General features: G+C 44.2%; 1 protein-coding gene across 12 annotated transcripts in view; it reads right to left on the bottom strand.

The window, feature by feature from the left end:
• Positions 1–22,929, bottom strand: part of PTK2 (protein tyrosine kinase 2) — a 223,555-nt gene that overhangs the window by 4,879 nt on the left and 195,747 nt on the right. For 11 of the 12 annotated variants that reach the window (XM_066578748.1, XM_066578752.1, XM_066578749.1 and 8 more), the window contains 6 exons: positions 21,112–21,198; positions 19,141–19,278; positions 18,684–18,815; positions 9,768–9,830; positions 2,465–2,504; positions 1,527–1,624 (listed from right to left, as the gene is read on the bottom strand). In XM_066578748.1, the coding sequence (XP_066434845.1) occupies positions 1,527–1,624; positions 2,465–2,504; positions 9,768–9,830; positions 18,684–18,815; positions 19,141–19,278; positions 21,112–21,198 (558 nt within the window). The remainder of the gene's footprint in view (positions 1–1,526; positions 1,625–2,464; positions 2,505–9,767; positions 9,831–18,683; positions 18,816–19,140; positions 19,279–21,111; positions 21,199–22,929) is intronic. The other variant, XM_066578753.1, reaches the window with a different exon arrangement.

Below are 22,929 nucleotides of genomic sequence, written 5' to 3'. Positions count from 1 at the left end.
TCCTGCCCCCCCACCGTGTCACCAGCCTGCCCCCCCACCGTGTCACCAGCCTGACCCCCCACCGTGTCACCAGCCTGACCCCCCACCGTGTCACCAGCCTGACCCCCCACCGTGTCACCAGCCTGACCCCCCACCGTGTCACCAGCCTGACCCCCCACCGTGTCACCAGCCTGACCCCCCACCGTGTCACCAGCCTGACCCCCAGTGTGTCACCCAGCAGATGAGAGCCACCCTGTAAATAGCCGCACACACCTTATTGCCTCCTGTAACAGAGTGCCCATACGCAGCCCCTGGTATCCCCCCCCCCCACGGGCCCTACAGGTCAGCTGCACCCACCGCTCTGTTGCTGCCATTAATTATACGATCTCCAAAATTAATAGAGGCAGGAAATACCGAAATATGCCGTATACTCCAATGCACACAGAAAACCCGAGCTGCCGGCTCATCCTGCTCAACCAACTCATCTAAAAACCGAACCCCAACCCTGGCAGAAGTAGACACAGCTGCCAGATAGATCTAACTATCTTCTCCACTTCTGCTCCTCCTCCCCTCTCACAGCACAAGTCTCAGGGAGAGTGAAGCTGCAGCTGCATCCCCCTCCTCCCGGTACTACAGCCTGCTGGAACGAGAAGGAACCTGCCTTCCCCCAATACATATCACAAGCGACCAGATACCCCGGCAGACCGAAGATACAAGCGACCAGATACCCCGGCAGACCGAAGATACAAGCGACCAGATACCCCGGCAGACCGAAGATACAAGCGACCAGATACCCCGGCAGACCGAAGATACAAGCGACCAGATACCCCGGCAGACCAAAGATACAAGCGACCAGATACCCCGGCAGACCAAAGATACAAGCGACCAGATACCCCGGCAGACCGAAGATACAAGCAACCAGATACCCCGGCAGACCGAAGATACAAGCGACCAGATACCCCGGCAGACCGAAGATACAAGCGACCAGATACCCCGGCAGACCGAAGATACAAGCGACCAGATACCCCGCAGACCGAAGATACAAGCGACCAGATACCCCGCAGACCGAAGATACAAACGGCCAGATATCCCGCAGACCGAAGATACAAGCGGCCAGATACCCCGGCAGACTGAAAATACAAGCGGCCAGATACCCCGGCAGACCGAAGATACAAGCGACCAGATACCCCGCAGACCGAAGATACAAGCGACCAGATACCCCGCAGACCGAAAATACAAGCGACCAGATACCCCGCAGACCGAAAATACAAGCGACCAGATACCCCGCAGACTAAACATACAAGCGACCAGATACCCCGCAGACCAAACATACAAGTGACCAGATACCCCGCAGACCGAACATACAAGCGACCAGATATCCCGCAGACTGAAGCAGCCGCCATCTTGCCACAGAAGTAATCACACACATTATAAGAGCAGGATTGGACATAATGTCATATTAGTAGATCAGCTCACTCTACATTTACGGGGGCCAAAGCCCAGCAACATGTAGCCATATTATGGAGATGGAAAGCCTTTCTTCTTACTTTTACTCCCTCGTTGTAGCTGTCCCCGACGCTGTTCAGCCCGGTCAGGTGACTGGGAGCTCCTGGGCGAGGGGGTTTCTTTGGTGGAGCGGAATGATCTGAAAACGTAGGAAACGGAGCCCATGTGAGAATGACACTTCAGAATTGATAAGATCATGCGTCTGTTGGAAAGCCACAATACAACCCCTCTAAGAGGATATAAAGATCTCCCCCTGGTGGTAAATCCCTGGTTTTGCCCGGCTGACCTTAGCTGTATTCACTAACCTTACAGTAACAAGCCGCTTCCCCATCTGCAAGCAGCAGTTTATGTGTCTGTACATCCATTTACACTGAACTGAACCGCGGGAATCCGAACTATCAGCCCCGTGTTAAAGGGCCCTGAGCTTGGGACAATAGTAGTCCATGGAGTGTCAGTAACAGCCAAGTGTATGGTTATGTACCGTTTCACCCCATCCTATACCGGCATGTTGGCAGTCATGCATCATTAGCCCGTTTGGTATATTTTGTAGCCATTTCTCAGGCAGGACTGACACACTCAGATGTGCCTGCAGGGTGACTCAGAAGGGGGTTTGAAGAGTTCTGTGCACCAATCAGATGTGCGTTTACAGTCTGAGCTTACAGCCAATCAGGTGACAGTGCTGAGACAGAAAGAGAGGGTTGAAGATGACAGCTGGGAGCAGAGAGGATAAGCTTCTGACATGGGTGGCCCTGGCCAGAGAACTCGTTACCACCGAGCCACAGGATCAGAGTGCTGGTATTTACTACCTATGTGCTGCCTGTGAGATGGACAGACTTCTAATAAACCACCCTGCTAATGAGCGAGATCGCCCCCCTCCATCATCAGTTCACATGGGACCCTGCAATGTAACTGAAGCTGCTGATCAAAGAAATAAAATGCCGCAATGTCGCTCTTTTGCCCCCGCGTCTCGTTTGCTCACCTGGCTTGCCAACGGGTTGATAGATGTGTTGGTTGCCAGCCTGAAAAAAATAAAATCCAATAAAATTTACAACTTGTCACAGATTCCTGGAGGCAAAGAAATGACGACGCGTGAAGGGACACATTCTCACAATACCAAATCTAGAAGCCAGGAATGAATACCGGCAACTGGTGAGAAGCGTCCGATACTTAATATACCGAGTACATATACCGGTCACCGTCCATTATGGTTTAGAATGGATGAAGGATCTGTAATCTCAAATATTGTAGTTCTCAAACTGAACACTAGAGGTCAGCACAACTGACTATGTCAGGAAAGCCATCTTTTTTTACAGCCTGCTGTGAAATATCTCATCATCATCAGTAGTGGAACTGGAAGGACTATTTTAACCTCCACGCACCCCATGACATATATGCACATCCTAGGTGTGCAGGCTCAATAGCCAAGCCCACTCCATATACGGATGGTGTTTGCAGTCTTTAACAGCTGACACACGGCTGCAACAGCCAGGATCGGAATGTATGCCAATCGCGATTGTTAAACCTTTAAATGCCATTGTCAATTTTGACAGTGGAATTTAAATAGCCTGATTGGCATTTAGAGGTTCCAAATGAACGCCTCCCTGAAATGAGATCACAGGATGCCGCCTGGGTGTCGTGGCAGCTTGGGGCCTTCTGAAGGCCCCCCGGGCTGCCATGTATTTCTACCCATTAATGTGGGTTTGTGCACGTCTTAAAGCAGCCCTCTTGTTTCAGGGCAAAACTCTGTCCCAGGGGTGCAGGGTGTAAGGGTACATAACCTATAGTTGATTATGTCAGCCGTAGTTCAATTCCACCAGTTACCGATGCAGTTTTTGGGCAACTAACATGGCCGCCACCATTTTTTAATGCACTGCTCTGTGACTGGTCAGCACTGATCACTTGATCAGTGCTGGCCAATCACAGAACAAAGAAAACATTGGTAGTCCTAACAGTACTAGTGTAATATTAACCATTAGGTAGTCAAAAGATGGCAGTGGCCATCTTGGTTGCCCAAAAATGGAACCCCAAACTGGCAGAACCAAACAACGGCTGATAAAGTCAACTAAAGATGAGGTACCCCCTCCACACTCGAGCCCGGAGGCAGAATATTGTCTTGAAAAAGAAGGGTCACTTTAATAGACTGCCTGCAGAAATAGCATATACTGCAATAATAAAGTATTGCAGTAGAAGGTATAAACAAGCAAGTTCAAGTTCCCTGTGTGGAAAAAATAAAAATAAAAAAAGATATTAAAAGTTTTAAAACCCTGTTGACATATTTGATATCACTGCACACAGAAAAGTCCCATCTATCAAAATAATCCTTTATCCATCCCGCACGGTGACCATTATAATGAATATAATAATACATGACCCTAGGATGGGGCTTATTTTGGTCGTCTGATCTCCAAGGAAAAAAAAAATATTTATTTATTTTTTTGGGATGACCTATGGTTTCTAACTGGTGCCGCTTTGGGGTATATATGACTTTTTGATTACTTTTTATTAATAAGCCGTCACACAGCTATACTGATGGAAAAATAAAGTTATGGCAATCAGAAAATTGTTGTTTTTTTTAAAAGTAGTACAGAAAAAAAAAAAAAGAGGAAAACTTTGGTATTGCCATAATTGTACGGACCAACAGAATAAAGCTACCATGGCATTTTTACCGCAGTGTGTTCGCCATAAAAACAACCCCCCTCCCTCCCCCCCAAAGATGGTGGAATTGTATCTTTTTTCCCATTTCACTCTACTGAGAAATTTGTAACAGTTTTTCAGTCCGTAATAAGATACAATTAACAATACAATTAAAAAATATGTTTCCCATTAGATTAATCCGGGACCTCCAGTGATTCCCGGTCTGGCTGCCCGTCACAACCTGATGTGAAATAAGTGAATTATAATTTCCGTCCAGATAGGTTATTTCGGGGGGTATTTTTCCACCAGTGGCTGCGGGGGTTAATGTGCCGTTATAACACAGAGTATATGAATAGTTTGTGTCAAGTGGCGGAGAGGTGGACTCTGAATAGTTTTGGGGATAAACAAACATAAACGAAGAGCGAGAAAAACAGACGGAAAATTTATGTACATTTTACAGAAATCAAAAAACAGATAAAACTCAACGCCCCGAAGAAGAATCCCCCCCCCCCCCTCAATCTCCATGAGACTTCAAAAAATGTTTGTGGAATCTCTCCTGATGTGAATGAACGGACGCGCCATTTATACACCTACCGTGAGCTTACAGTGCATCATGGGAAATATAGGGACGCAAGTTATTTGCAACCTGAACGGGGAGGGATACGGGCGCGGAAATGTAGTTTTAATGGTCAAATTGAAAAAAAAAAAAAAAAGCGCTGAAAAAAACCCTTTTCTTCAGATAATCTGATTTGTTCAGGTTTCCAGCCTCTGCCAGTTGTCACTGAGGGGCGACTTTATGGGGTCAGGGGTTCCCCACATCGATCCCAGGCCTCGGCCACCAAGTAAGATCTGCGTTGTATTAGCACTTTATTGAGTCCGGTGACCATCCGTAATTCATGTAAATTGTCGGTGCGGATACCGAGTCTGGCGGCCGCAGGCGGAGCCGTCCCACGGACAGAAGCTAAAGCTGTGCGGATCCGCAATAACATCTGCGACTAAACTTCGAGGTTCTATCACCAATAAGACGGTCAGATCGACGGCAGTCAAGTCCCGGATCCGACAGTTATCTCCCCGAGTGAATGAAGCCGTAATATGATTGCAGTAAGTGTGAGATGCTCCCTACTACGAGGCGCACCCCTCTATAGCTACATATCAGGCGCAGCTCTGGCCGCCCGCTAGGAGCTGCCGTAGATCTCTGCTATCATTTACGCTGGTCTGTCGGGCAGATTTACTCCCTTTCAACGAGCCTCACCGTTTTCCTTAAAAGTGACCCAAATGGCGTGAATTTTATAAAAGTTTGCCACTTTTGCAGCGATAATCATCATTTATATTTCCGTAAGCGCCCTAACCTCGGGGTGTATTCCTACGGGCGACAGCGATGTAGGTCATCGTTACCCACCATTTGCCATTTGCATCATCCTTGCATCCGTTTTTCACATGTGTGGAAAAAAACCCAAACAGCTGGATTGAATAGTAAAATGTTTTAACCCCTTCACTCCCCAGGATGTAGATTTAAGTCATGGAGACCTGAGGTTCTGGTTGTCCTCAACAGATGACCCCCGCCCGCAACTGCCATGATCAGCGTGAATGATGATCACAGCTGTTAACCTTTTGAATGCTGCTGTCAATTCTGACAGCGGCATTTAAATGCCCACCTGAGATGAGACCGTAAAGTGCCGTTCGGTTGCCATGGCAGCCTGGGGTCTTTTGAAGGCCCCCTGGGCTGCAACAGCTCATTGCCTATCAAGGCGTGCCTGTGACATGGCTCCTTAGAAGGCCTATTAGAACGTAGTATGATGCAATACTGCGGTACTGCATTATATTCTGTGAGCAATGCAGTACCATGGTTATGGAAAAAGGAGTCTTAAAAAGTTATTGCTGGAAATACATAAAAATAGGTAATAAAAGTTAAAAACCCCTTTTCCCATATTTATAATTTAAAAAATCTAAACAAGACAAAAACACGTGCGCAAAATACCGACCTATCAAAGTAAGGCAAACTTTATCCCAAAAGGTAAACGGCATCAGAAAAAAAAACAGAATCCCAGTATTGCCGTTTTTTGGTCACATGATCTCCAAGAAGAATGTGATAAAAAGCGATGAAAAAAATCATATGAACTCCAAAGTGATCCCAAAAGAAACTGCAGGAGGTCCCGCAAAACCGAGACATCGCACAACTAGAACAGGAAGGTTGGAAAGAGTTACGGCTTTTTCCCAAAGATAATGTAAACTTTTAAAAGTACAGCATGAAGAAAAAAAGGGAAAAAACAGCATAAATGTGACATCATCACAACCGCACCGACTCAGAATACTTGGAATGTCTAGGGATTTGGGAATACGGTTCAGATGCGTTTTTTGTGGCGTTGTATCTAAAATCCCCTCTTGGGTTACAGATTGTGTGTAGCCGGTACCTGATCAGAGAATAGTGGGGGGGGGGGGGGCGCAATAGAAACAAGACCCCCAAAGAGGGCAGAATTGCTTCTTCAACAGTGTCTCCATCACATTAGATGGTTGAAATTGAAAAATACAACTTGTCCTGCAAAAAACAACCCCCCCCCCCAACAGCGATGTCCATGAAAGAATAAAAAAAGTTATGATTTTTTGAAAGTGGGGAAACAAAAACAAAAATGGAAAAAAAAAGGCTGCATCACTAAGGAGAAGATAATGGGTTGTTCTTGAACAAGGATCGCCCTACAATAGGACAAGCAGTCACCCCAACGAGCCGCGTCTTTTCCTGTGAGAGTGCTGTCCGTCTCGGAGTCAGACAGCCGTCTCATGGGGACACCGCCGGGTGGATTCGCCCCCCCCCCCCCCCCACCGAGTCACGCAGCTACAACTCGTTACCATGCATTAATATGGGGGGGGGGAGGGAACGGAGCGCTGACCGTTCCGGAGTCACAATGGGGTAGATTTGGCCGTAGTGCCGTAAAATGTATGCATTAGGGAGTCATATCTCCGTAAATGGCGCATCCCGCTACACACCGGCGCTGTACATGTACCAATGTGTAATGAGGGTAAACACAGGAATGCAACTTAATAACTGGTGCATTTTAACTCTTCTGTTCCTGCCCTCTCTTAACCAACACCAAAGGTATGTCTCATCGCACATCGCTCTGCACGGGAGCTGCATACACTAAACGATACTTTTTTTCTTTGAGAAAATGTATAAAGTTGCTTCATTTTTGACGCATTGAGACCATAAAAGTGGCGACCCGGAGGCCCCAGCTGCCCGTCTTCGCTCTGCTGTTTACTTACCCTCTCGGGGCGGTTTTTCACCCCAAACCCTGTGAAGTATGAAGAACAATCCAGGAGGAATGAGCATTGGCTGCGGCAGTGACAGGATCTCAGCTCTGGGGGCTAGGGAGAAGACGAGGAGGGGGCGGCGGTGGAATTCTGCTGCTGTCGTCTTATCTAAACCTTGGATTACTCCAGCGATCCTTTCATGGACTTCCAACCGCAGGCATTCCGAGCGCTTCTCACCCCGGGAACCGGGAGGTCGGCCATTTCATGGGATGAGAAAGGAATCCAGAAACAGCTAAATATTTGTCTGTCACCAGGAGAGACCCCGTCCGCGGGCGCCCAGAGACAATTGTCGCGTACTACAGAAGCTGGAGGGTCCAAAGACTAGGAGGGTCTCCAAACATAGCAGGGGGGTTTACTGCGTGCCTTCATGGCAGCTCCCCAAAGCAGCCGTCATCCATCTTTCCCACACTGGCTACTTCATCAGTTGAGCCCCCCAATGCTCATACTGCCTCAGAGATGCCATTCTGGACTCTGGGAAAGCCGAGTTGGATTTTTATTTTCGTTCGGTATTCTTTCCCAGACTCCTACTTATGCACTGACCCACCCCAATACTGTACTGCTGCGGTTGTGCTGTTCAGGACTGTGGGAAAGCTGGGTGAAAAGTTAGGTTTTCAATACAACCAACTACACAGGTAATCACTCATCTTTTCCGGATTCCAGAATGCCAATGTTGCCTACGTAGGCATGTAAAATCTTTAAACTCCCATACTGCAAATTTACTAGTACTCTGGGAAAGCTGGGTAAAAAATTGGGCTTTCATTAGAATTGTCATCAATCTTTCCCAAATTACAGAACGGCAGGGTCACCTATTTATGCACTCAAGCATCTACTATCAACTCCCACACGACTGACTGCATTTGGAGACTCCTGGAAAAGCTGGGTCAGCAGCTGGATGTCAGTGCCCTACTGGAACCGTCTCCAGCAGTTCCAGATTTTATCATTAATGCTGCCTGGTTATGTACTCGACCATCTCCAAATCATATACCACTGCAGACTTGCTGTTCGGGACTCTGGGAAAGCTGGGTGAAAAGTAAGGCTTCATTATAGTTATCCACTCGAGTGATCACTCATCCCTTCCAGAATGGCAATGTTGCCTGCTTATACACACAACATCCCCCTGACTCCCATACCGTAAAAGCAGACACTCTAGGAAAGCTGGGTGGAAAGCAGGGTTTTCATTATAGCCATCCACACCAGTGGTCACTCATCTTTCCCGGAATGCCAACATTGGCTGCTCTATACAAGCAATATCTCCCCAAATCCCATACTGCAAACGTAAGAGTCTAGGAAAGTTGGGTTTTCATTTTGGCTCCACTCATCTTCCCCAAACTGCAGAATGGCCACGTTCTCAACCATCTACTGACAACCATCGTACGGTTACATTTTGAGCCTCTGTGACAGCCGGGTGACAAGTTGGGTTTTCATTATGAACCCGCCACCCATCTTTCCGGCGCTCCAGAATGTCTACGTATATGCTCATCCATTACTCCCCCATACCGCTGCAGATCTACAGTGCTGCCGGATCAGTAATGGCAGCTATATAAGAGGTCGTAACGACTGAGAAATATCTGCAGAGCATCGCTCCTCCCCTGATCACCATATGTGCCATTCCAGACCTTCATGAGATCACATAGCAGAGGTGACTACAACCTCACACCTCCAACCCAGAGGAAGCGTCACCACCCAAGAAACCACACAGCAACACATGCAGCCGCACCACTAAGCACGCTGATGAAGCAGAGCCCAACGTGTCACAGCAGTTTAAGGGTTACACGTAATAAAGCTTCATCGCTGTAAAAATGAAAAAAAAAAAACTTTACCCAATTTCCGGTTCTACTTTGTGCTCTTACTTCTCACCAAGAACTCTGCTTGCTGATAGTGAATGGGGACAATCTTGCTTTCTTGCACAGACCTAATATTCTCATTCCTGAAGGTTTGTATCCAGTGCAAACAATGCTCTGTGAGCCAAACAGCCCGGACTGCAGACGGATACATTGTACACAGCCGGTGGATACATTGTATATCTGGGAGCAGCACCTGTGTCCGGATGGTTTGCTACAGTGTATCAGTCCAGATATACTGCTTACAACCACCAGATGTATTCGGTCAGGACAGGATTTCACCTTCTGGATGTAAACAAGAAAGTTCGCACTCACTGACAGCAAGCAGAGGTTGCAAAACTGTGATAAATTGTATTACAAAACATATTAAAAAGTTGCAGATCTTTTCGTGACGGGATTAACCCTTCATTCGCACGAGTCTGGACGACTCACTGCAGTGTTGACCTGCAGAGCTGTCTTGAGCCCACTGATCCCTACACATTACAAGGGGCAGCGGGCACTTACCGGGCACTGTATGCTGCCGTCTACATGGTCTATGCTGCCACGGGAAAGCCGAACGTCAGGCTTCTAAAAAGAAAGAAGAAAAATACGTAAAATAATGAAAACCCCCCCAAAGTAATCAACAATTCCGCCGCCTTGTCAAGTCCTCGGCATGTTAGTACCCTACACACATTTCTGCGGCATTAACCCGTACCGTTCTGCCCAAACAACACGTGAAGACCTGCATGGTGAGCGGCGCTCGGCTCCCGGGGCTGCTGCTGCTTCTTGAAAACAAACACAAGACAAGTTGCAGCATTAATTCCAGTTTCCTGCGGGAGGAAGGCTGATGTGGGCTCGTCTTGGCTGCCGCCGCCGGACTGGAAGTGGGGCCAATTACTGAATGGCTTTAGCATTGCACAAGCTGAGGAGGGAGGTTATGCTACAGGAAGCGCGGAGAGCAGCACACATCACAGATCAGCAGCGCCCGGGCAGCCGCTGAACATCCATACATCGGGGCGATGCATGCTTCATACTTCCTGGGAAATGAGTCACGGGGATGACAGATAAGACGGATCATCAGGTAGAGGCACTAATTAGGAGGTGAGGAGCGCCACCCCCTGCCCGCAGGAATGCACTGGGGGTAACACAGGACAGGCGGGTTGTGTTATGCTTCCAGCAACGGAAATAGGTGATATTTAAAGAGACAGTAGCCCAGCAAACACCTGCCTATAGTGCGGTCTGTAGGGGCTCCTGAGACCGACTCGTAGAGGTGGGATGTTTTTACATCTTTACAAAATGGCGCAAAGTTATCAGAGCAGTGAACGCGGCGTAAAATGTATGATGCGACTCGCTGGGCATGAGATACGCTCCTCCTTGTGGCTGGGGAACACAAAACTGACCCCCTGAAAGTTGCACAACTAAGTCCGTATTTACAAAGCGGAAAATAACACGCGAGTGACAGGTATGAGGCCTTCAGCCACTTTCTCGAAAAAGAGGCATGGCATGCCGGGAAGGGGTGTGGCCACCGCAGAGCCACACATTTATGCATAACTTAAGGTATTTGCATGGGCCGATCTTTGCCGGAATTCTAGATAGAAACTGCAAATTTGGGCGATAATCACCTGCTGACGGGGCACGGAGCACGAAATCGCTCACCTATCGTCAGTGGGACAACGGTCAGGCCCTTACGCACCGAACAGTCGATCCACGTAAAGGAACCCCTACGCCAGCGACTGGATTATACCGGAAATCTATACCAGCTCTGAGCTGGCATACGTTTCTGTGTGGGCGCACCCCTGCATGTATTAGGCGCATCGTACGCCAACGAGAATAATCGTAAGGCCGGCATATGAAGCGATGGTGGAAATAACGCACCCTCTTTGTGTGTCTATTTTTCCCCTTTTCCAAGATCTCTGCTAGCTGTCAGTGAAGGGATACGTTATGAGAAAAAGTATTAGCCTAGTTCTGATGATACAGCGTCAAGAATGGGTACTCAAAAGACTACCTGCACTCAGACGCTGACAGAAAGCAGAGGTTTTGAAAAATCGTAATGGAAACAAAGTAGGTTATACAACAAGAAAACTTATCAGTGGAAATGGAAAGCGCCTTAATGGACGGCAGAAACATTGGCGCATTTAGAAAACTACTTTGTGTGTTTAAGAGTTACTATTTCCAAGAACTCTGAAAACGGTCAGTGAACGGATACACTATGAGAAATCTTGTATAGCTCTAACCCTGATGAAAAAGCTTCAAAGCTGCTTAATAGAAACCACTGAGACCGGCGGCACTTACACTTAAGACATGGTTGGTAACATCTTAGCCAAACTCAGGCATCAACATCTCAAGCGGCTTCATGCTACAGTGGAGAATATGAGACATCGACAGGGATAACACGCTGGCCTGGTGACCCCCGACACATCCTCATCGGTGGACTAATTAGGTATTTACTCCTCTGCTCATCCTGTTCTGGTCATGTTTCATCCCCCAGGTCTGTGCCTTGTCATATGTATCCATGCTAAGACTGTAAATGCAGCAGTAACGGTCTGTTACCTTGTCACGGCTAAACCGCTGAGGGGATTTTGCAGACATTCGGCCGGTGGATGGCTGCGTCCTGAGGAAGGACATCGCCCTTTTATCTCAAAAATGTATAGAGTTCTCTAGCGAGCGCGGCAAGACAGATTTGTTTGGTGTTGCGCAGGCGCACCTCTGCTCCGCCACCGTAGTGGGAGGGGGTGCACATCATAAGCTAGGCCTACACAAACAGTCAGACACACGTTGTGGCCGTACGTATGCGATTATTACGCGAGCAGGAATACCGCCGTTACCCAACACTAAAACTTGAACGAAAGATACTTTAACACGGATTGAGATTTTAAAGGAAAGCCATTGGCGTGTAAACAGCCCACAAAACCTTTACATCCAAGCAAAAGATGAGCAGACCAAAACCGTACAGAACTGCGCCGCCCGCAGACCGCAGTCACATTCCGTTCACCATTTTACATTTCAATACACAGATTAGATAAAAAATATACAAATGCCATGCGGACGAGGTTGCGGATAACAAGCTGCTCTGTGAGTATATAGTATATATAAACTGCAAGTGAAACAAATAATATTGGAAAGTTGCAGAACTTGTAATTCTATAATGAACTCGTAGTACGTCGGGAAACCTCTAAGGACAGCGAACAGGGGTGTAACTATAGGAACACAAAAAGCAGAAGAAACGTATCAGCCGATGGGTGAAGCTTCCGATGACCAAAGTTAGCTGACCCTAACTTTGGGTTAGGGTCAGCTAACTTTGTGAAGCATCCCTCTGTTCCCTCAGCATGGGTGAAGCATCCCTCTGTTCCCTCAGCATGGGTGAAGCATCCCTCTGTTCCCTAAGCTCTGTCCTCGGTGGGGGGTCCACAAGCTCTACGTTGTAAGACCGTGGGCCGATACTGCTGGGACTTCGGTCCGGGAAGGGAGAGGGGGATTGTACAAGCAGCAATGAATGGCTCATACGTCTCTATAGCAATGGCAAGAATCAGAGGGACAACTTCTCAGCAGATCTCACAAAAGATTCCAAAAGAAGAAAGAAATGCCGGCGGGTGGTCTACAGACGGCGAAATATTGGGAAAGAGGAATAGAGCGCAGCTCACACCACGTACAGAGATGTTCCATGCAGCTGACACAGTTATTGAGAACCATCACATGCAACAAGTAGAGAAGAGACCGCGACACAGCGAACCGCGAGGTGGAATACAACCAGACGAAAAAGCATGAGAAGTCCCTAAAACAGGCACTGCTGCAGGACGAGGGGGCTTACCAAAGGGAGACCTTCAATGAGCGCCTCGACCCCACTACACTATCCCAGAGAGGTTATAGGCTACGTATTGGGAAGCATTAGCAGGGCGTCACACCTGCGTTGGGGATTTCCAGTATTCTGCGACATTTGGAGAGCAAAAAACGGGCATTCCCGTAGCTGACCGCTTCTATGTGGAGCAGAACAGCGCCGAACGCAGCGCACTGACCATAATGGGATCTGCACACTTTCCGCCCAATTTTTGGACAGAATAAAAACCATAACACACAGAGCTTTACATGATATTTACAGCAGGGTCTGCAACAAGAATCTCTGCCCAAAAGGGCGACACAGATGTAAAACCCGCCATATAGCATTTACTAGTACATAGGGGCAGTATTATAGTAGTTATATTCTTGTACATAGGGAGCAGTATTATAGTAGTTATATTCTTGTACATAGGGGGCAGTATTATAGTAGTTATATTCTTGTACATAGGGGGCAGTATTATAGTAGTTATATTCTCGTACATAGGGGGCAGTATTATAGTAGTTATATTCTTGTACATAGGGGACAGTATTATAGTAGTTATATTCTTGTACATAGAGGGCAGTATTATAGTAGTTATATTCTTGTACATAGCGGGGCAGTATTATAGTAGTTATATTCTTGTACATAGGGGCAGTATTATAGTAGTTATATTCTTGTACATAGGAGCAGTATTATAGTAGTTATATTCTTGTACATAGGGGGCAGTATTATAGTAGTTATATTCTTGTACATAGGGGGCAGTATTATAGTAGTTATATTCTTGTACATAGGAGCAGTATTATAGTAGTTATATTCTTGTACATAGGGGGCAGTATTATAGTAGTTATATTCTTGTACATAGGAGCAGTATTATAGTAGTTATATTCTTGTACATAGGGGGCAGTATTATAGTAGTTATATTCTTGTACATAGGGGGCAGTATTATAGTAGTTATATTCTTGTACATAGGAGGCAGTATTATAGTAGTTATATTCTTGTACATAGGAGGCAGTATTATAGTAGTTATATTCTTGTACATAGGGGGCAGTATTATAGTAGTTATATTCTTGTACATAGGGGGCAGTATTATAGTAGTTATATTCTTGTACACAGGGGCTGTATTATAGTAGTTATATTCTTGTACATAGGAGACAGTATTATAGTAGTTATATTCTTGTACATAGGGGGCAGTATTATAGTAGTTATATTCTTGTACATATCGGGCAGTATTATAGTAGTTATAATCTTGTACATAGGGTGCAGTACTATAGTAGTTATATTCTTGTACATAGGGGGCAGTATTATAGTAGTTATATTCTTGTACATAGGAGGCAGTAATATAGTAGTTATATTCTTGTACATAGGGAGCAGTATTATAGTAGTTATATTCTTGTACATAGGTGCAGTACTATAGTAGTTATATTCTTGTACATAGGGGGCAGTATTATAGTAGTTATATTCTTGTACATAGGAGGCAGTATTATAGTAGGTATATTCTTGTACATAGGGAGCAGTATTATAGTAGTTATATTCTTGTACATAGGTGCAGTATTATAGTAATTATATTCTTGTGCATAGGGAGCAGTATTATAATAGTTATATTCTTGTACATAGGGGGCAGTATTAAAGTAGTTATATTCTTGTACATAGGGTGCAGTATTATAGTAGGTACATTCTTGTACATAGGGGGCAGTATTATAGTAGTTATATTCTTGTACATAGGGTTCAGTATTATAGTAGCTATATTCTTGTACATAGGGGGCAGTATTATAGTAGTTATATTCTTGTACATAGGGGGCAGTATTATAGTAGTTATATTCTTGTACATAGGGGGCAGTATTATAGTAGTTATATTCTTGTACATAGGGGGCAGTATTATAGTAGTTATATTCTTGTACATAGGAGGCAGTATTATAGTAGTTATATTCTTGTACATAGGGTTCAGTATTATAGTAGCTATATTCTTGTACATAGGGGGCAGTATTATAGTAGTTATATTCTTGTACATAGGGGGCAGTATTATAGTAGTTATATTCTTGTACATAGGGGGCAGTATTATAGTAGTTATATTCTTGTACATAGGGGGCAGTATTATAGTAGTTATATTCTTGTACATAGGAGGTAGTATTATAGCAGTTATATTCTTGTACATTGGAGCAGTATTATAGTAGTTATATTCTTGTACATAGGAGACAGTATTATAGTAGCTATATTCATGTACATAGGAGGCAGTATTATAGTAGTTATATTCTTGTACATAGGAAGCAGAATTATAGTAGTTATATTCTGGTACATAGGAGGCAGTATTATAGTAGTTATATTCTGGTACATAGGAGGCAGTATTATAGTAGTTATATTCTTGTACATAGGAAGCAGAATTATAGTAGTTATATTCTGGTACATAGGGGGCAGTATTATAGTAGTTATATTCTTGTACATAGGGGGCAGTATTATAGTAGTTATATTCTTGTACATAGGAGGCAGTATTATAGTAGTTATATTCATGTACAAAGGGGGGCAGTATTATAGTAGTTATATTCTTGTACATAGGAGGCAGTATTATAGTAGTTATATTCTTGTACATAGGAGGCAGTATTATAGTAGTTATATTCTTGTACATAGGGGGCAGTATTATAGTAGTTATATTCTTGTACATAGGGGTGCAGTATTATAGTAGTAACATTCTTGTACATAGGGAGCAGTATTATAGTAGTTATATTCTTGTACATAGGAGGCATTATTATAGTAGTTATATTCTTGTACATAGAGGGCAGTATTATAGTAGTTATATTCTTGTACATAGGAGGCAGTATTATAGTAGTTATATTCCTGTACATAGGGGCAGTATTATAGTAGTTCTATTCTTGTACATAGGAGGCAGTATTATAGTAGTTATATTCTTGTACATAGGAGGCAGTATTATAGTAGTTATATTCTTGTACATAGAAGGCAGTATTATAGTAGTTATATTCTTGTACATAGGAGGCAGTATTATAGTAGTTATATTCTTGTACATAGGAGCAGTATTACAGTAGTTATATTCTTGTACATAGGAGGCATTATTATAGTAGTTATATTCTTGTACATAGGAGCAGTATTACAGTAGTTATATTCTTGTACATAGGAGGCATTATTATAGTAGTTATATTCTTGTACATAGAGGGCAGTATTATAGTAGTTATATTCTTGTACATAGGGGGCAGTAGTATAGTAGTTATATTCTTGTACATAGGAGGCAGTATTATAGTAGTTATATTCTTGTACATAGGGGGCAGTATTATAGTAGTTATATTCTTGTACATAGGAGGCAGTATTATAGTAGTTATATTCTTGTACATAGAAGGCAGTATTATAGTAGTTATATTCTTGTACATAGGGGAGCAGTATTATAGTAGTTATATTCTTGTACATATGAGCAGTATTATAGTAGTTATATTCTTGTACATAGGAGGTAGTATTATAGTAGTTATATTCTTGTACATTGGGGGCAGTATTATAGTAGTTATATTCTTGTACATTGGGGGCAGTATTATAGTAGTTATATTCTTGTACATAGGAGGCAGTATTATAGTAGTTTTATTCTTGTACATAGGGGGCAGTATTATAGTAGTTATATTCTTGTACATAGGGAGCAGTATTTTATAGTAGTTATATTCTTGTATATAGGGGGCAGTATTATAGTAGTTATATTCTTGTACATAGGGAGCAGTATTATAGTAGTTACATTCTTGTACATAGGGAGCAGTATTATAGTAGTTACATTCTTGTACATAGGGGGCAGTATTATAGTAGTTATATTCTTGTACATAGGGGGCAGTATTATAGTAGTCATATTCTTGTACATAGGGGGCAGTATTATAGTAGTTATATACCTGTACATTGGAGGCAGGGTTATAGTAGTTATATTCTTGTACATAGGGAGCAGTATTATAGTAGTTATATTCTTGTGCATAGGGAGCAGTATTATAGTAGTTATATTCTTGTACATAGGAGCAGTATTATAGTAATTACATTCTTGTGCATAGGGAGCAGTATTATAGTAGTTATATTCTTGTACATAGGGGGCAGTATTATAGTAGTTATATTCTTGTGCATAGGGAGCAGTATTATAGTAGTTATATTCTTGTACATAGGGTGCAGTATTATAGTAGTTATATTCTTGTACATAGGGGGCAGCATTACAGTAGTTATATTCTTGTACATAGGGTGCAGTATTATAGTAGGTATATTCTTGTACATAGGGGGCAGTATTATAGTAGTTATATTCTTGTACATAGAGGGCAGTATTATAGTAGTTATATTCTTGTACATAGGGGGCAGTATTATAGTAGTTATATTCTTGTACATATGGGACAGTATTATAGTAGTTATATTCTTGTACATAGGGGGCAGTATTATAGTAGTTATATTCTTGTACATAGGGGGCAGTATTATAGTAGTTATATTCTTGTACATAGGGTACAGTATTATAGTAGTTATATTCTTGTACATAGGGGGCAGTATTATAGTAGTTATATTCTTGTACATAGGGGGCAGTATTATAGTAGTTATATTCTTGTACATAGGAGCAGTATTAGAGTAAATATTCTTGTACATAGGAGGCAGTATTATAGTAGTAACATTCTTGTACATAGGGGCAGTATTATAGTTGTTATATTCTTGTACATAGGGGGCAGTATTATAGTAGTAACATTCTTGTACATAGGGGGCAGTATTATAGTAGTTATATTCTTGTACATAGGAGGCAGTATTATAGTAGTTATATTCTTCTACATAGGGGGCAGTATTATAGTAGTTATATTCTTCTACATAGGGGGCAGTATTAGGCCGGCTTCACACGAGCGTGACGGGCTCCGCTGCAGAATATTCCGCAGTGAAGCCCGTCACGGCGCCCCCCAGAGACCCCATACTTACCAGCAGAAGATAGCGTGAAGACGCTTCCCCGCCCACCGCCGTCGCGTCATGTGACACGCCCACCGCGTCACGTGACGCGGCGGTAGGCGGGGAAGCATTTTTTCACGCTATCTTCCGCTCGTTACAGCGGGAGATAGCGTGAACGGACGGCTTCCATTGACTGCAATGGAAGCCGTCAGCACGTACACCCTCGGCAAATAGAGCATGCTGCGGGTGAGGACGGGAGATTTCACGGTGCATAATTCCGCGGTGGAATTACGCATCGTGAGCATTGTGCTATTAGGTTCAATAGAACCTAATAGCAGGGGGCAACGCAGCGGATTTTTGCCGCGAATTTACGCGGCGGAAATCCGTTCGTGGGAAGGAGGCCTTATAGTAGCGATATTCTTGTATACACAAGATATTATTGAGATCTGTGATGCTGCCAGGGAGAAGCAACAGTAAATGGCACCTACTTAAGACAATGGTCATCAACTTATTTTTTTTGGATGGATGAAGCTCTCCCATACCTCTATGATATAAAGAAGTTAATTCTTGATTTATATTTCGATCTTTAGGTCATTTGCAGCGACTCAGTGGCACTTTTTAGTGTGTCACATAATTAGAGCTTTTAAGTGTTTGGATAAAGCTTCTGCATTGTTAGTTACATCCATGAATAATACTATGTAATAAAGGAACCGAAGATCTTCATACTGAAGAACATTTATCATTACCAAGAATCGCTCTTCTTTCTCAAGCCATCGCTGGTCTTCTTCCATCTCCTGCTGCTGTTTTATTAGATGTTCCTCCATTAAATGTGTAGGTAAAACCTGCCCAAAACACCTCATGTCTAAAGGTCCCACGTCCTGTGTGCAGAGAAGGGAAGACGACACCATTACACAATATACTTAACACTTCATCATCCTCAACTAAATCAGCAGTTGGAGCACGGGCCCATTTACAAAGGGGATGTCTATTTGGTTAGGTTGCCCACAATGCCCAGCGGGAAATGATGGCAAGATGGGCACATACTGTGTCAGTCTATTAGGGGCGGAGCTGTGACCACCTTTTCTTCATTCTCATGTGATCGGGATTGGTTGTCAACAATAATAGAGCTAATTATTAGTGAAGACCAATTTATTTGCAGATTATGAGTTTTGAGGAAGGGAGAGGTCATATAATCCCACGTACCTCCATGTTGGCCTTGCACATGTTGATGTCTTGTGTCCAATGGTTCCAAGAGTCGTGAGGGTCTAAGACTGTGGCCTGGCCGGGGTAAATGCTTCCAGCCATTGATGGGATTCTGTGAGTAACAGGGTAACCAGACACCTACGGAGAGAGGGCAATCATACAGACATGTTCAGCTGTCAGGGTATGCTGGGAGTTGTAGTCTTTCATGATGAATACGTTCATTAGCCCTTTAGTGACAGACAATGCGCCTTTCCTACTGACCTCCCTACTTGGCTTTAAGCCTGCACATACACCTAAGCGGTGGCTTGGCTGCATACTGACGGCCAGGCTCCTGCTCTAACCTGCCAGGAGCAGAGAAACCTCAGATCCTGGCTGTTTAACTCATTACATGCCACATTAATAGCAAGTGCAGCACGCGAGCACATGGCAGGGAAAGGAGGCTCCACTAATGGAAAAATAGTGCTGTGGATCTCGGAATGTGACGCTGCAGATTCAATTGTGTTTCTTTAAAACGTGCTTTTATTGTGCAAAATAGTAGAAGAAAAAGTCTTCATAAACTTTGTATTGCAGTAGTTTATTAATTGTGCTGATCCAGATAAAAAGGTTATCACTGTATAGTTATGGAATAGTAAATGCCATAAAAACAAAACCCAAAAAACAATGGCGCAATATCAGGGGCGGGGGTTAAAATGTAATACGTTATACAATTACATCATATGTACCCCAGAGTGGTGCCATTAAAAGATACAACTTGCCCCCTCCCCAAAAAACAAACAAGCCCTCATATGGCTATATCACCAAGTTATAGCTCTTGCAATGCGACAATGAAAATCGCCTTGTCCTTAAGGCAAAAAATATGCATGTCACTAAGGGGTTAAAGGGGTGCATCTGGAGAGTCAGCAGAACCGTGCATGGAGCTTTGGCTGTGACTGGAGCTTTGGCTGTGACTGGAGCAGGATGCATGATGCAAGAGCCCTCCGTCATCATTCATTACTCTGTACATTCTGCTGAGGTTACTACATGGACATGACTGCGGATCATACAACTCAATGTGACCCCCTCGTAGCCTGCAGCCCCCTTACATAATCAGGCAGCCCCCCTCAGCGCTGCACACAGCAGAGAGGATTTTCTGTCCAGTTAAGCTGGTCTCACACAACTGGATTAGTATTTCGGAATCCGCGATCGTCATCCGCATGGACGACCCGCTATGTTCCGCATACATTCAAAGAATAGAACATTCGCAATTCTGCTCACGTGAGTGGACAGGGGTTGTGATTTCCGCTTGCGGAAACAAAATCGCTGCATGTTTTATTTTCGCACGGCCAGCTTCCATTGAAGTCAATGTCAGCTGTCTGACCAGCAGCCCAACCACAATTGACATAGCGGATAGGTCGCCAGTACCCATCTCATCGCCTAGCACAGAAAAACACAGATTGGGAAAAAAATTTTTTTAAAATTGTGCTACGCATAACCGACGGCTCACCGCCGGGGCCATCCGCAATGCAAGGTGCGCGTGGTCGCTGGCCGGGGACAGGGCTGAATTCTGCTGCGGCCTCCCACATGCGGAATCCAGCCTGTCCGCGTGAGACCGGCCTTACATGCGGGTTTTGTCTTGCCTGAGCTCATACCTCACTGTATACTGCAATCCCAGACTGTGGCATAAAATGATAAGACCAGCAGAGGAATGAGGTAAATCGGGGGCTACTAGACTATCTACCTGTATGGTAATATACACTGAGTGTCCCCTTAATTAGACCCCCATCTCGCGGCACCTTGGACCTTCTTTGGCCTTCAGATCTGCAGCAATTCTTCATGGCATAGTTCCCACTAGGTGATGAAAGCGTTCTGCAGATTAACCCTGAAACAGCGCCACTCTGGACCTTAGGCCACGCCCGGTATTACAGTTCCATCTCAACCCACATGGGCCCCTAATGACTCAGTTTAAAACACAAAACACACAGCATACATTACCTGGTAGTGGTTGGGCTGCACCATGTGCTGGGGACTGGGGAAGAATCCTTCGCTGGACCGCGGGCTCGGATATCCGGGTCTGCTAGGCTGCAATCCAAGAATAGACAAGAATGAGAAGAGGTCGCGCTGTCATGTCACCGGGACATGTGGAGGACATATCAGATCAGCAGCTGCCACCAACGACACCCAGAGCGGAGGGCGCCAGGACAGGTGCCCAGACCACAAGGACTAACTTTAACCTCAGAGGTTTGTATGGAGCTGACCCCCATCCACATACAGCCGTAATCCAGGTTCAAACAATTCTGACAGTGGCATTTAAACGCCCCAATCAACATTTGGGGGTCCCAAAGGGCCTCTCGTAATGAGATTGAGGTGTTGTTCTGTTATCCAGGGAGCCTTAACCCACAGCTGCCATGTGATTCTGCCTATTAAGACATGCCTGTGACCTGTTTTAATAGAATGCTGGTGGGAATCCCATATACTTCAATAATAAAGTACTGCAGTATGTGGTATAAACAAACAAATGATTGCAAGTTCAAGTCCACAGTTCAGACAAAAAAAAAAAAAGTAAAAAAGTTTTTTGGGTTTAAACTATTGTAAAAAATAAAAGGATACTAAAAGTGGAAAAAAAAACAGCTTTTTCCATATTTATAGTAAAAAACAAAAATATATTCGTTAGTGCCTCATCCAATGTAGTAAAGGAACATATTATTTATTCCGTGAACGTTGACAGAAAAATACACAACGCCAGAACTGCGCTGTTTTGGTCACCATCTCAGCAAAAAATGTAATAAAAAGCGATTAAAAAGTCGTAAAAACTCCTAAATGGTACCAATAGAAACTACTAGATGTCTCAGAAAACACAAGCCCCACAGCACTATATATGTACAGCTATAAATCTGGTATCTCCATAATGGTACTGACCCACAGAATAACGTTATAGCCTGTATGTAGCCACAGTGTGTAAGCCGTGAAAACAAGATCCCCAAGATGGAATTGTGTTTTCCCCATTTCACTCCACTTAGATATCTTTAAGTCTTTCAGTACCTCATATGGTACATTAAGTTGAACCGCTGAAAAAATAAAACTCGTTTCGCAAAAAACAAGCAATCAGATGGCGACATGCATAAAAAAAATGTTGCGATTTTTTAAAAGTGGGGAGGAGAAACCAAAAATCAGGAAAAGAAAAAAAAAAAGCTGCGTCATCACGGGGTTAACAAATGGAACCACTCTTTTGTCATGCAGTGAATTGAGAGTTCCTGGAAAGTGTGGGGGATAGAAACAGAAAGTTACATATGGACTCCTCTTACACAAAACCCCATAAAGAAAGAAGATGGACATTGGGCTTACTTAAAGGAGTCACTTCCTTCCCGCTGCGAGTATCTATCTATGTGAAAGCCCTCACCCACTGACTGACTGACTCGTCACTAATTCTCTAACTTCCCGATGTCATACAAACATGATATTTGGCAGGAGCATTCTTTATGTTCTAAATAGGAAAAGTAAAGGGGTCATAAGTCGAGTATTCAATGCTAATTGCAAAAGAAAGTGCACCCCTATGTAATGTAACTTCTCGATGTCGTACAAGCATGACATTTGGCAGAAGCATTCATTAGGTCCTAAATGAGGAGACTGGGAGGAGTGGCACATTCTGCAGAGGGACATCAGTACATGCAGCCTGAGGAGAATCTAACGCTCCTCTGTGTATACATATTTTATTCCTCGGTTCCTCTAAAGTAACTACACCTTCATAAAATATTCCGCGCGAACAGCACGTAAACACCTGCAGCAAACTAACCCTGGCGAAGCCGGGTATAT

This window comes from Eleutherodactylus coqui, chromosome 9 (assembly GCF_035609145.1).
Source record: "Eleutherodactylus coqui strain aEleCoq1 chromosome 9, aEleCoq1.hap1, whole genome shotgun sequence".
Lineage (NCBI taxonomy): Eukaryota > Metazoa > Chordata > Amphibia > Anura > Eleutherodactylidae > Eleutherodactylus > Eleutherodactylus coqui.
This window is presented reverse-complemented; position numbering and strand designations above follow the sequence as displayed.